The sequence below is a fragment of the Fonsecaea erecta genome (assembly GCF_001651985.1).
Source record: "Fonsecaea erecta strain CBS 125763 chromosome Unknown Scaff6, whole genome shotgun sequence".
In the NCBI taxonomy this organism is placed as follows: Eukaryota; Fungi; Ascomycota; class Eurotiomycetes; order Chaetothyriales; family Herpotrichiellaceae; genus Fonsecaea; species Fonsecaea erecta.
This window is the reverse complement of record NW_017387249.1, coordinates 325134-339761: the sequence shown is the minus strand read 5'-3', so window position 1 is coordinate 339761 and position 14628 is coordinate 325134. Positions and strand designations below refer to the sequence as shown.

Here is a 14628-nt window from a genome sequence, read left to right as displayed (position 1 = left end):
TCCACCTCGACAAAGACCCTCAAGTTCTTCCGTTCCTCCACGACGAGATCGTCCTCGATTTCGTCCGAGTCGAGTGAATCCATCAGAGAAGAAAAACGAGTACGTCGCTGGGGCCGTAAGGCACTCAACGGTCTCGGTAGAGCCTTCAGCGCCTATCCCCAGGGAAGATCTGTGGGGATTGTGTGGTACACCGGCTTCTAAAGGCTCGGGCTTGCTTTGTCTGTTTCGAAAGGCCCCAAGGAGAGAAACTCGAATCGGATAGGGACCGGTTCAAAAACAGTCAGGATGGTGACGACGGTAGTAGAAACCGGGGCGACACCAGCCGCCGCCCAGCCGCGATCCAGGGGTGGGAAGCACCTCTGGAGAAAAGTGACAGACGTGGTGTGCTCCTGCTCCGGCAGCAGGAAGAAGAGCAACAGCAACAACAAGAACAGAAACGAGCAGCATGCCCTCTCGCAGTTACAGCTTCAAGACACGAAGGACTTCAACTGGAGCACCTCGACCCTCGGGCTGGAAACCGACCGTCACACGAACATGGGCCAGGGCCCCAGCAGCATGGAGGATGACAGAGAAATTGAGATCCCCCTTTCCTCCATGCCGTGGTATCCCCCGCCTCAGCAGCCGTCGCCAGCGCTCCTGCCGCCGTCTTGGCGAAGCGGCGGCAGGAGGAGGGGGACCGCGGCCGCCGCTGTCGCTGCCGGTACAGAGACAGGGTCGAGTGCATCGCCATCGCCAGCACAGAGGCGAGAGGGGCGGAGGAGGACGAATGATTCCTCGTATGGAGCCGATCGTGGCACCAGACGAGATTCGGCAAGAGTCAGTAATGTAAGACGATACGAGCGAGAGAGGGATTGGGAATATCAAACTTACGGCGCATGGCTCATATTTTGATATACACGGAACCATGGTACTCTTACTGATTGGGAGGCCGCTCCAACAATGTCGGCTGGGGGTTTTGGGACAGCGATAGGATTTTGTCTCGCGGCAGATCGCGAGTTGCGGATGAAAGAGCAGGTGTGCATTCCTTGATGCTATCCTCTTTTGCTATAGACAAAAACATAGTGTATCTTGTCTCAAGATTCAAGAACTATACGATCCTCGAAGGCATCTGTTTCTGTTCCTGGTTGAGTCCTATTTAAAAGCCCATGTCCCGTGCTGTCTGGAAACAACCCGCGGCATTTGGTCTGTCCACCGTCTCCTAAGTTTCGACTCCCACTGCACTTAGCCACGCCATGTCAACAAAGATAGAGCCGATAGCAAGGAGAGTGGGAAGTGGGCAAATTCCGAGACGGAGTTGCTCTGTCAGACTTTGCTCGAGGTGAGATTGTGACCAGGACAGGATGTGCTGGCAAGTGTTGGGCGCCAGGAACGAGGGCCGCACCAGTTCCATGACAGGATTCATGTGGTTACAGGGGCAAAACTGCTTTCGGCTGCCTACCGTTCTCTTGCATGATGCAGCTGATTCGTCCCCAAGGGCACAGGCACCACGAGTGTGGTGCATCTGTGCCGGCCTGGTTTGATGGGGGTTTTTGCAAAAGTTAAGACTGTGCCTGTGGCAAAGCATACTGGCCGTTCTCGATGCCACCAAATGTCGAAAGCAAGGATTCCTGACTCCTGCTCCATAAAATCCTGCTGTCGGGTCGTAAAGATAGAAGGTCTCGAACCGAAGGTTTTGCCTGTCCCGAATCTTGCTAACCCACCCCCTTTGAAATGGAACAAATGTTTGAACTGTTGGAAGGTGAAATGTATTGCCAATCGTCAGGCAGGTATTGGCAGGTTCCCACAGAGCCAGGCCATCGTAAACGATCCAGTTGTGTCGAGAGCTGCCACAGAGCCATAGCCTCCAACTACTCCGCTTCTTGCACGCCTTTGTCGATCTGGTTCTCATCCATTACCGGCAAATCTAGATCGATCACAATGGGCTTATGGAACTTCTTGCCGCCCTTGTGAGGCCAATTTGATCCCATGTAAGCTGCATTGACCACACAAGTCTCCGCTCTTCCCTCTCGACCAGACAGCGCTTCTTGGTCAGACCTAAGGCTTGATGCTGGGCCACCCTGACTACGAGTTCCGAGATGTCTGATGCTTGGAGAATCAATCGTAGAAATTGGTCTCTCAGCCTTTTCAAAGTCAGGAAAGGGAGGCGGTGGGGGCGAAGGGACATCTGGGAAGGTTGTGCTTCTGTCTTGCTGGTCTGTGCTGGCATCATCAACGGTTCCATCAACTTCAACACCGCGGATCCTTGACAGTTGTTTTGGCGGTATCAGATTGCCAATGCTTCCGTCATTGCGCAGAGCCAAGGACTTCACTCTCGAGGACAAATCGACGGTGAATTGCTTCTTAGAACCCGGCTCTGGGTCCGCCCATCTTCGGACGCTCTGCTCTTTGTATTTGAGGTTGGGAGAGGATAGATCCCACGTGATGGCTTCGACACCATAAGCCTCGTGGATGTGCCCACAGACGAACAACCTGGGGCGAACCCTCCACAGAGCCTGTCGGAGGGGTTCGCACCCCGCTGTGCCACGTTTTCCGCATTCGTCGCAGTGAAATTTGGCCGGTGTATGGGTCACCACGATATCTGAATCTAGAGGGATCTGATCCCATAATTGAGGAGCGGTTTCTGGCGTGTAACCAAAGGCCCAAAAACCATGTGCCGGCGAGTATGGGGAACCAAACACCTTGAGCACGGACACAAGGCCTGCACCATGATCGATACGAACCTGCCTGGCCTCGTGATTGAGGAAGATAACCGAAGAATCGGCGCGGAGCAAGTCGAGACAGCGATGAGGATCTTCCCGTCTCTTATTGTGGAAATAGCCTCCGTACATTTGATAGAAGGGGACATCGCAAGTGACATCGTGATTTCCACAGACGACAATTTTGATCTGAAACGGTGATTTTCTAATCCAGTCAACAGTCTTCTGGAGCTCTGAATATGTGCCTTGGTTAGTGAGGTCGCCTGCATGAATAAGAACGTGCCCAGCGGGCAACTGAGGGGTCTGATTGTGAGTATCAGATATACAAACGATACGCGTCCGTCGGGTAGCCATACTTGATGATAACGATGTGCTTGTTCGAGTGAGAGAGCATATCAAGCAAATCTTCAAGAGGTTTCGCCAGCTCTGCGTCCGGACCCGGCGCCCAGACCAGGCAGCCGCGAGTGACTCATTTCACAATATACCAGGAGCTCTCTCGATCTCCCTTTTTAGACGGAGGAGCAGCTTTCCGCCGTCTTTTGCGTCTCTCTCCAACCCTCAGAGTATCTCTCTCTCTCGTAGACAAGTCTCTTTCTCACACTTGAGGACAAACCCGAAGGATCAACCAAGTGGCGATAAGCAGGGGCGGCCGCTTCGAGTAACTTCGTTCCTTGCATTAGTTTCCTCACTGCACAGCTTGCATATCCGAAGCCCAACCGAGGAAGAACACGTTGCAAGCATGGGAAAGAGAGTACTCGTTGCCGCAACGATGGAGTCGATGCTCTGCTTGTCGTCGTGCACGGACAGAGAACGGAAGCAGGGACATATGAGAATGAAATTCTCAAGAATGGATCGATAACATCGTGACGATTTCGAAATCAGTGAGGACAAAACCTGAGTGGTGTCTGCACTCCACGAGATGTGATGATCTTGATCTTGCAGGGAAGAAGCGGAGACCCTAATCAATAGGGGGCTGTTTGGGGAGGCACTTGGGGATGGGTGGTTTAAGCCTAGTGAGTCTCAAACATGCCAGCCCGGAGTGCCGGTCGCTGGCGCTTTGCTTTAACTGGAAATAGCGCCAGTGCCTGAGGCTTTGGTACTCGTTGGAGCGGGAGATCAGACCTAGACAAGCATTGGCCGGGTCAAATCATGGGCGGCGAACTTGTACCCCCTTTCCCACAGCACAACAAAGACGCGACACGGGCACCAGGGCATGCTGCATTGAGCGCAGCAGCTTTTGAGATATCACACTTTCCATCACAAATCTTCCAAGGTTGGCTAGTTGCTGGGGGACCAACCTAGACGAGGGAGAATGAGGCATCTCACGGGCTCACGGGCCCAGATTCCTTCCTCCACCATAGATTAAGAAGTTGCTATCCCGTAGAACGGCTGCGAGTTTCTCTCTCCCCCATAGTCGGAGGAGATTCTGTGCCCTCTCTGGAGAAATGGCCCACGAGAAACAAGTGCTGAAAGGGCCGTTATAGGGGATTTCACCATCCATAAGCGAGACGGGGCTAGCAAGGATTGGAGGATCCATGGATCAAATGAGCTTCAGCGAGGGCACATGGACGACACGCTCACCATCAGACTTTCACCTTCAACATCACCGGCACTCCCAACCCAGGAGTCGACTTCCACCTTGACCACCACCAGACTTTGTGCTCCTGCTCACCACCATCATCATTCTCTGCCGTACTATACACTAGATGCACGCGGGACACGTCATGATCTTGATGTCTGCACAACAGCCGATTTCCCACCGCGTCCTCCCTATCCGCATTTCTATCCGGCCCGCATTGCAGATGTCAACCATGACTTGACGTTGTTTCGGCCTCCGCTGCGCAAGAAACCCAAACTGTCCTCCAATGCACCAGATCCCGACTCATCGTCCGTGTCACTGCCATCCCCTGGAATGCGCAAGCCAGTAGGAATCTCAAAGACCCTGAGTGTTCCCTCCTTCAACATCTCCCTCGACCACGACCCGAACGATAATCGTCCCTCTTCGTCTTCCGGGATCAGCCAGCCTTCCACCCCCTTGCGTCGAACAAACTCTAACACGCTCCAGCGATCTCCTTCTCAAAAGAGACCTCCTGCCTCACACAGCAGCTACGGCGTCGAGACAATCTGTGGGCCACCTCCGTCCTACAGCACTCAACGAACCCTCTCGCAGGACCGCATCCGACTGGATCGTAATCCGTCCACGAGATCTACAAACGATACCACGCGTGATCCAACCCCTTCCAAGGCCAATGAACCCACCCCAACCACCGAACCTGCTTCAGCGCGACTGTCGCCCGTGAAACCAGACCAGTCCCCATCCCCGACCAACTCTTCGGCTGACGAGGCTACCACGCTGGAAGTATCCAGTCCGGAGACCGCAGACACACAGAGTGTGCTGACCCCCCACTCGACCATGAGCAAGGAACAGGGCCCAGCTGTGCTTCAGACCAATCTGCAAGAAAAGGAAAACTCAGAACTGCAGTTACTGAAACCCATCCCTTCGGAAGAGGACAGCAAAGCTTCCAGTAGCGATGAGAAAAAGAGCGAGGATTTGTTCTTGAATATTGCAAGGACCGACGCGTCGCGTGGCAGTCAGGTTCAATCGAAACTCGACAAGAGACGGTCGAGAGTTTCACTTCCTTTTTTTTCGAGTACACGACCCTCCACCGGCTACAAATCTTCTCCCATACAGGAGCGATTCGACACTTCTAGTGTTGCTGGTCGATCAGAGGCACTGAATTACTACAGCAAGCGGTCTTCTCTGGGGCAGCATGTGCCGGGCGCGCTTTCGCGAACGTATACCCAAGAAGTCTCAATTCGAGACGGGACTCTCGACACACAGAGTACTCATCCCGCGGACTTACCCCAAAGAGCCCTGTCAAGACGATATTCCACGACCAATTCAAACAGCAACACCAATACAGAACCTGTGCGTACGTTTTCACGACCAAGTACAGCTCGAAACAGCCGCTTGGTTTCCGATTCTGCATTTCTTGATCGGCCCCGCGTCCCCGATCACAATGCCACAGAGTCAACCATCTCTACGACCGCTCCTTCGACGGTTTGGGACGAGCTGGATGATCTGAAATCCAGAATCAGAAAGCTCGAACTTACTGGGAAGCTCCCACCATCTTCCGCTGCAGCAATGACCACTTCAGAGAGGCCGAAGACGGCAACGACGGCGGCAACTACAATGTCGTCCTCACCAAAACACAAACCAGCCGTGACGCAATTGCAATCCGCCATCGAAGGAATTCCGTCCAACGTCCACCCGAACCTCCACGAGGCACTTGGTAATGCCAAAGCCGTCCTCAGCAATGACGTTTATCAGAAGCTTCAAGCGACAGCCCAAGACGCCTTGCAGTTGTCCATGATGATGAATCCAGAGGGGCGTAGCGGCGCTGCCAGCACCCTCGGTATCTCATCTGTCTCGGAACGTCAGATCCGTCGACGCACGGAAAGCATGTGCAGGACCTTGACGGAATTGGCCATTGCAATCCTGGCAGACCACAAACAGTTTCCTCAGCCTGTGACGAGACCCGGTAGTCGCGATGCATTTCCGCCGACTTCTACAGGTCTGCGGAGCCGAAGGTACAGCAATGAGCCCAATGACCGACCTCCAGTCGCGTCTCGTGTCCAGTCTCGCCTAGAGACTCGACGAACCAGCGCACCACTCGGGGCCACGTTGAACGCGCAGACAACGTCCCCTGAGAACACGTTTCAAACACCACCTACAGCCTTGCCCCAGATATCTAGCTCCTCATCGTCCCGCCTCGGGCGGACTTCGACCTTGGTACGTAGCAGGAGAACTCCCGGGTACAACATGGATGGCGCCACAGACGACGAAGAAAGTAGCCCTTCGGTCAGGCCGGTGAGCCGGGCCATGACGGAAGTGAGCACGTATCGCCAAATGGCAAGAGATCGAGCGGCGTACTCGAGAGAATATACTGCCCAACACCCCATGCCTCAACATCCCGTCCCCGCAGCACTTGAAGCGACCAATGTGACCAGAAGTCCGCTCCCTGCTCACATCAGTACGCATCTGGTCCCGAGACGCAAGTACGCCGCCCCGTCGTCGACCGCAAGCAATGTGGGTACCCAAGAGCATACTCCTGTGACACCCAAGGAGCCTTGGGGTCGAATAACGATCGTGCCCGCCGCTGCGTCTAGTCCGATCGAGGCCACACCAGAGAGCCAGGTATCCATTCGGCCTTCAGGAACACGAAGGAGTCTTGGATTTACGAGTAGGATCAGCAGTGTGAGCAGTCGACTTCGAGCCGCCAAAGCAGAGCGGAATGCAACGGTGAGAGATGCCACAGAAGCACGAGGAACGAAAGATATTGCACCATTGAGGCAAGAATTGGATAATCCGATGCCGTTGGAAAGACAAGGTTCTGGACAGAGCATTGAACCCTGATGACCATGTCTCATCATCACCCCAAATTGTATCATATTTTGTACAATGGATAAGCCGGGAACATCATCCTTCTCCGTTGATTCCACCGAATCCAGCAAGCGACAGCTCTCTTGAGAGGTCTGGAACGAAAATAGACTGGGCTACTCTACAGTGGCCTTGTTCTTTGTAACGAATTCTTGAAGCCCTTTCTTGACAGTCGTCTCGTTCACCACTGGTCTGCGCCCGTGCATAGACGGTCGATTGGCAATAAGCCATGACAAGTGTCTAGAATGGAATAAAAGGCTGCATTTGGAGAAGCAATAAGTAGGTCCAATGGCTCCGAGCATTGGGCACATCATGGACGAATCATGAACGAACCCGTCCACGTGCATATGAAATTTTCATTCCGGTGGCCACCACCAGGGCCACCGAAGCCGGCCACCATCATGCCACACTAATTGCCCAGCCATCCAGGTTGGATTGTGACTAACAAATATCACAACAAACCCGCAGTCTTGCGTTTGCTCTGGCGCCCGGATTGACTCGCTTGGCACAGGCATCCAGACATTATCCTGTCTCGAGCGGAGGGGCAGAAGGCGGTGGAAAACACACACGAGGGCAGACAAGACGCCATCGACGATGACTCTTGAGCAATTGTCAAGCCGGACTCCATCAGGGCAAAAATGGAGGACAACTGAGCACCTTAAAAAAGCCCGCAATGAAAGAACAAGGTGAGTGAGTCTGGAGTCTAATTCGTCCCTTGGATGTCGCCATCACCAATCGAGATGGCATGTGTCTAAGGCAGGCTTCCTTTGTCCTCATTATTCGGCCTTGTCCACATATTCACCCCTCTTGCGTGTAATGATATAAGGGGACGAGGCATTTCCTCCATTCTGCAAGTTTGCAGAGACATCTCCGACAAGCCCAAGGTTCGACGAAAGAAAAAAAAAGTGGTTTTGACTGTCCGATTCCTTCCTTTCGGCAAAGCAGTTGCTGGCATCACACGTAAGACTGTGAGGCACAAGCCATTTGTTTGGAGCATCCTGTACCTGTGGAGAAGTGTCAGGCAACACGAAACACCAGTGACATCAAAGGTCGGCCGCCTTTTCGCGTGCTCGGCTCTGTCCATTGTCTTGTGTACAACTGATCCCGCCGGTCTACGATTCGAGCCAGCATACAACCCCGGGCCGAACCAAATACCACGTTCTGCCTCGACTTCACACCAACCTGACACTCTTGACAGTCTCAAGACCCTCGAGTTTGTTCCGGGATATTCTGAATATCTCCCGGGAGTCACTTTCTCCGTGACGTTCCAATTGGGCATTAGGGGATGGAAGGCTTCGCCAAACACACCACCGGGTCGTCGCCGCTACCTAGCCCAGGGTCAATTGATTCAGATACCAGCCGGTCGGCAATGGAGAGAAAGACGTCGACGTCGTCCTCTGCATCTATACAACCCACGACTCCCATCTCGCCTCGCCTGTCTCCCAAGGTTCAGCTGGTTCCCTATGCCCGTACCGCCAGCTTCGACATTTCTCTGTCGGACGTTGAGCGAGAATTGTTGGACAAGGCCTCGACAAACTTCGATGCTCTCGACCTGTCTTCTAAGGACTTTGACTTTGAAGACATCTTCACGTATGACAAACCTCAAAAGAAACTTACCAGAGGGGTGGTCGAGGTGTCCAGGCCGACTCGAGACTACCGAGACTGGTCATCCTTCTCCTTCTCCCACTATTCGGCAGCTGTGAATACGAGACAGAAGGTCAACAAACCCAAGGCAGGGATTGGCGAGTTGTACCTGAAGAACAAGTCGGACGCACACAAATCTTAAGGCAACCTGGAGCGGCTAGTATTTGAGCGAGGGAAATAGGCGTTGGTGCTTGGGGCACCATGGGCGGCGATATCTTCTCTCTCTACCATTCTTCGTTCTCTTTTTGACTGTCCATTCCGATTTCACACCGGCAACCTGGCACATGAAGAGACTGGGCGGTCAATGTCCTGGCAGTTTCGGGGGGCTCGGCAAACATTAGACAACTGGAAAGGGTAGCCACGACGGCAAAAGTCGACGGCGTTATGGGTTAGCCAGAAAAAAAAGAGGAAACATACCACAAACAAGCAATTGCAGCTTCGACTCGGGATGGATTATTTCAGGATGGGGGTCCAGCCATGACCGGCAAGATAGCCACAATACTCGATCGTACAAAATGATAACTGTACGAGGCAGAGGTGTCTGCTCTCGCATGAAAATGAGCTTCAAAGTACCAGCTTCATTCAACCAGGTAGTATGCAGGACGCGATGATACCGCCAGACCCTTTGGATACACTGTCGCCCGGACGCTGCCTTATTTTCAGCCCGGAGCCACTCTTCCTTGCGAGGGACGTGATGCCACGTTTTGGTGTCGTTTGATGTTAGTTCGGTAGCCGTGCACGCGGCCTGCAGGCTAAAGCCGTTGGCTTCACCAGCTGGTTCTAAGAATGAAATCAAAATGCCCGAGAATAAGAAGCTTGGTACATGTGAGTCGTAATGTAAATTTGCAGGTACCTGGGGCAGTAGGAGGCGAGTCAGGGTGCAGTTTCTAAACAGGGTAGTCGAGAGAGTTCTATTGTTAAACTCAGGCGTTTAACATTGCGACCTGCGAACGCCTGGGTCCTTTCGATGGAGGGAGAAGAGGGACACAGTCAGCCTTCAGCCTTCACCTTCAGCCTCGAAGGAGTGGCGCACGGACCTCATGGGGAAGCCCTGGTGGCATGTAGCAATCTGAAACGGAGTGCAATCTTGCAGGTCTCATGCGCGACTGGGTGGGGGAAGGGGGTCTTTCGTTGTCTTCGACCTGGGATTTCTCCCCCCCTCTCTTTGTTCCCTTTGTGGCTCTAACGAAGAGGTGGACGGTGGGAGATGGTGCGCATGCAGCCAGAGAGCTTTCTTTAGATCGTCGGCGACCTTCTTCGGGAACATTGCATCCAACTATTGGCACCAAGAAGAGTCAGCATGCATCGTTTCTGAGAGAGTATTGGGCAATTGAGGGGCCTGGGTCGATGGATATACTCGGTACATACTATTATCGAGCTCTGGTTGTAGGGATATGGACACGGTATGAGTGCCTTCGTTCCTACTAAGATTACGTGTTAGGCACCTCTGGAGCGGGAGGGACTTTGCGAGTGCCCCGTGCTTGGCTGGGACAATGGGCAGGTGGATGCGCGCGGCAAATTTCCCGGATCAGAGCCAGAAATAGAAGCAAGAGGGGGGCCTCATCAAGCCCAATGGCTTGTTGGGGAGGTGTCTGGTGGCCTAGGCGACTGCCATTGCGTTTCAGGTTGGTGGCTCCCGCAACCCCCATGGTGCCGCCAAACCAATCGCCGTCTGATCCTTTGGCCCCCTTCATCCCCCCCGACACTGCCCTGACTACCAAAGCTCATTGTGATTCGCTTCTTGTGCCAGAAGGTCAAATATTATCCAAGCGCCTAAAGGAGGCACCACCACAAGTTGAGTTGTGGGCGCTGACTGGCAGACTCGAGTTCTGACTCTGGTGGTACTTGGGGAGTGCTCCGTACAGTTCACCTTCAATCCAAAAACTTGAAGGGAACATCCTCTCCTAGTAGTAGTACTCGACTCCTCCGTCCAGACCATCGATCGCAAAACCACTCCACTCCCAGCTGCTTCCTCGTGGGCTCGTCTACCTGGCCCGGTTCAATATTGCGCCATCCCGCAGTCTCCTCGTCCTTGCTCATTTGCCAGTCGGTCGCAGACACTGGGTTCCACTCGGTGCTCGAAACCACCAAGTACGAGGTACCCTGCTCGCCTGCCCTTTGTCCACCAGCCCTCAACTTCAAGCCTCAACCTGTCGCAGAGTCCACTCTCGCTTTGCCGCTGGTGCTCGGGTTCTCTTTGATTTGCACGAAAAAGCCGCCGACTTGACACCAACTAATCGTCTCTGGCCCTCACCCCTCCTTCAGGACATCTACCTTTATTGACCTGGCGGTCGCATCAGATCTATCTGGGGTTTCTGTCGCGCATACACTCGATAGCTGTTTGCAAGAGGAGGGATTCTGTTGCCTGTCAGTCGCGAGGAAATCCCTCTGTCCAAAATCCGTATTACAGTCTGTGACTTTGGTGGAGCCATCGTTGTCGGAGAACGGAGGAGACGAACGAGGAAAACCTGACTGACTGCGCCGCACACTTTGGATACGCGCTGAAATCTGAAACTGCGGAGGACCGACTCCAGCACACACAACCACCGCCCTCCCCTCCTCTCAGGGACAGCTAGGGGACCTGCTGCAGCAGGGACAGGGAATCCATCTCGCCTTTGTTTTGTGTCGCATGCCTCGCCGTTGTTGCGCCGCGATCGAACCGTTCCGGACACCATTAAACTCTTCTGGATTGTTTTGAGACCTCATCTTTGACCACTGTCCATTGTACGTCAGTACCAAATCCTCAGAGCCCTGCCTCTTCTCGTCATCCACCCCCGTGAGACTTATGTGGTGGTGCCATGGTCTTTCAACGCGCCTTTGTCACCACCGCTCGTCACCATGTTGAGAGACTCGATGGACTGCCTTGCTAACAATCATCAGCGCAAAAGGTCTTTTGACTTGGCCAACAACAACCAAGACGTCACGAGTACAATCCGCCGCCGTGTTCGCCATGGCTCAGCTTCGACAGCTTTGCCAGTAGGGCCCGTCGAATCCTCCCAAATCCCCGCCGCCTCCTCCCACAAGAGACGACCGCCTCTTTACCCGACCAAATACACGAATATGCCCCCGGTCGAGGTGGGCTCGATCATGTCAACACCATTTCCGTCCTTCATGTCAGTTGTTGGAAAGCCCGATACAAGCATCTTGAAGGCTATGGAAGAGTTGACGGCCGCCTCGGAGACAACACCTGAGAGTGATACCCAGATTCTGGTCACCGACGCAAATCCTCCCCTAGACTCGACTGGGCAGCACTCCGCTCTCTGCCTACACCATCGCGATAGCATTACCTCCATGACCTCCGCCTCAACAGAATCATCCCCTACGACCACCAATTCAACCTTTGACTCTCCCTTGATAACAGACTCTTCACCATCCTCATCTCCCGAGTCAGCCACCTCGAATGCTCCCGTATCTCCCTTCCGGCACATAATGGTCAGACCTGCAGCAGAACAATCGGCTATTCCTCAACAGCAAACCGCACCGCCAGGCAAACAAAACACAGCTGCACCCATAACGACGAAGACTGCGTTAGTTCCAGAGCTCCCGAAGAATGTCAAAAACCTGTCATTAAATATGAGCGCGGTGGTGCTACCCCGCCCTTCGACGGCCCATGGATTCGAGTCCCATGCATTCTCTGCTCCCGCGTCGCCATCGAAGGACACTCCTCGAACAGGCCGGAAGAAGCCAACCAACCTGACCATCAGGACCCCTGGATTTCAACAGGTGACTTTCAATCGAGCATTGGATGTGCCTCCCACACCCAGCTCCAGACCGACATTACATCACATGGCTTCTTCACCCGCCCTCGCCTCCCTGGCTTCCCCCACGAAACCTCCTCCAGGAGGTCTGTTCCTGCATTTACCCGCCTCTGGTACTGTTCTCTCCGGCTCTGGATCAGAATCAAGCAATTCGGCTCAGTCGGCCAATGCTCAACTCCCAGAGGTGAAAGAGGAGGACGAGTTCCGCCCGCAGCGATCACAAGAAACTCAAGAAAAGGGTTATCCAAAGGGCCCCGTCCTGATATACGACAGCGGAGTCTACCTGTACCTGGAGCCAACAGCGGAAGAGGCCAGCCAATTCGACATGGTCATCAATGTTGCCAAGGAAATTAAAAATCCCTTTGAAGCGGGACCACCAAAGCCCGAGATGGAACCGCAGACTGCCATTTCGGAGTTGTCGTTCAAGTCGGCCTGGGAGTGGCCTCGCCCTAACGAAATCCCGACGCCGACCACCCCCAGGCCGAACTCTCTCGTCCAGCTGCCGCAGCCTGAATACTTGCATGTGCCATGGGACCATAATTCGGAAATACTGGAGGATCTGTATTGCCTCTGTCGACTAATTGATGAAAGAATACAAGCGGGCAAAAAAGTCCTAATACACTGCCAGTTAGGAGTCAGTCGCTCGGCGTCCTTGGTGATCGCATACGGCCTATATAAAGGGTACCAACCGGATTTCCATTCGATGTATATGGCGGTGAAGCAACGGAGTGAATGGGTGGGACCCAACATGAGCCTGATCTATCAGTTGACAGACTTCCGGTCAAAGGTCGTCAAAGGAGTCTATGGGGACCACTGCAACAATCCCAAGCCGAGCTGGTGGAAGATACAATCTTCGGACTCTTCCATCATGGACACACCGGTTGCCAAGCAATCTTCATGGCTCGGTGAGAGAGCTGCTGCTCAGACGGATGCCTTTCTCTATGATTCTTACGAGAAAGCTCCCCCGCCGTTGAGACTCGAAAAGGTGCTTCCTCCTGTACCGCTGTTTCTCCGGGATGACCAAATAGCGACGCCCGCCAAGTTGAGCCAGATTCTGGGGAGTATCGCAAGGCAGTCGCTGGAACCTCCGAAAACATCGACCCCCGAACCGGCTGCTGAGGCGCGTAATTCTTCACGTCCTCAAAGCCCTCCGCAGAGCGTGTCACCGAGGCCACTGCCGTTCCGTGAACGGTTCGACACACCATCTCCCCAGCAGTCACCCAACCCTTCCAAGACGCCCAGATTAGGGATCTTGACCACCTCGCCCAGGATGGATCTCGCCGCGGAGGGACCCGACGGGCCCTCGCTCTTGTCTCCGCGGGCCACAGAATTTATGTTGTCCCCGTTTGGAATCACGACTTCAGCAGACCTTGCCATGCCCGATGTTAATGGCAAGAACGTGACCAGGGGAGTCTTGCTCCCGCGTCAATCGCAGCAACCGGCATCATCACACCCGGTGGCAGGCCAGATACCAGCACCGTTTGACCCCAGGAGTCCGCACCAACAAGGGGAAGCGCCCGAGATTTTCCGGAACATTGATGATTTCTTGTGAGTGAAAGCTACGCATGCAGGACAGGCGGGCAAGGCACAGCCTTATTCATTTTGGATTGATGTCTAAAATAGAATGGACATTCTGAAAGCATTTTGAACATAGCATGGCGTTTTTCTGGCATGAGCAAGCCCAAAGGATAGCAGAACCATGAAGATAATGGTCAGCATGCATGAAAAGGGGCCTCAAAACCCCACGAAAGGGATGTTGGGAAATGTCAGTTCCGAACAATTTGTACAACTAGTCACGACAGGAATGGATTGTATTGCGGTTTAATTGCGGCAAAGGAGATAGGCAGTGCTCGGATCTCACACTGCCGCTGAGAGGGGCCACGGAGAGGAAGCTCATAGCTTGGATTTGAAAGGTGACGGTCCCAGTCCAGGATACGTTGCGATTGCATGGGAAGACTGCAGACATAGTATCTTGCACCCCTGAGTGAACAGTCACCCACTGTCCGCTTCTCTGGATGTTGAATCAAACATGCATAAATCACAGGATCTTTTGTGTCGTGGTCGGGAAAACGTAGTAAGATGCCATTGT

General features: G+C 53.7%; 5 protein-coding genes across 5 annotated transcripts; 4 read left to right on the top strand and 1 right to left on the bottom strand.

The window, feature by feature from the left end:
- Window positions 1-285: 285 nt before the first annotated feature.
- Window positions 286-891, top strand: AYL99_07148 (hypothetical protein; the record flags this gene model as incomplete). Its single annotated transcript, XM_018838657.1, has 1 exon — window positions 286-891. One exon carries the CDS (start codon window positions 286-288, stop codon window positions 889-891), a length of 606 nt encoding a protein of 201 aa, XP_018691425.1.
- A 956-nt stretch (window positions 892-1847) lies between these two features.
- Window positions 1848-3050, bottom strand: AYL99_07147 (hypothetical protein; the record flags this gene model as incomplete). The annotated part of the gene is made up of 1 exon (XM_018838656.1): window positions 1848-3050. One exon carries the CDS (start codon window positions 3048-3050, stop codon window positions 1848-1850), a length of 1203 nt encoding a protein of 400 aa, XP_018691424.1.
- Window positions 3051-4260: 1210 nt separating this feature from the next.
- On the top strand, window positions 4261-7113 carry AYL99_07146 (hypothetical protein; the record flags this gene model as incomplete). The annotated part of the gene is made up of 1 exon (XM_018838655.1): window positions 4261-7113. The coding sequence occupies one exon, from the start codon at window positions 4261-4263 to the stop codon at window positions 7111-7113; it is 2853 nt and encodes a 950-aa protein (XP_018691423.1).
- Window positions 7114-8506: 1393 nt separating this feature from the next.
- Window positions 8507-8923, top strand: AYL99_07145 (hypothetical protein; the record flags this gene model as incomplete). The annotated part of the gene is made up of 1 exon (XM_018838654.1): window positions 8507-8923. The coding sequence occupies one exon, from the start codon at window positions 8507-8509 to the stop codon at window positions 8921-8923; it is 417 nt and encodes a 138-aa protein (XP_018691422.1).
- A 2696-nt stretch (window positions 8924-11619) lies between these two features.
- On the top strand, window positions 11620-14091 carry AYL99_07144 (hypothetical protein; the record flags this gene model as incomplete). The annotated part of the gene is made up of 1 exon (XM_018838653.1): window positions 11620-14091. The coding sequence occupies one exon, from the start codon at window positions 11620-11622 to the stop codon at window positions 14089-14091; it is 2472 nt and encodes an 823-aa protein (XP_018691421.1).
- Between the last annotated feature and the right edge of the window lie 537 nt (window positions 14092-14628).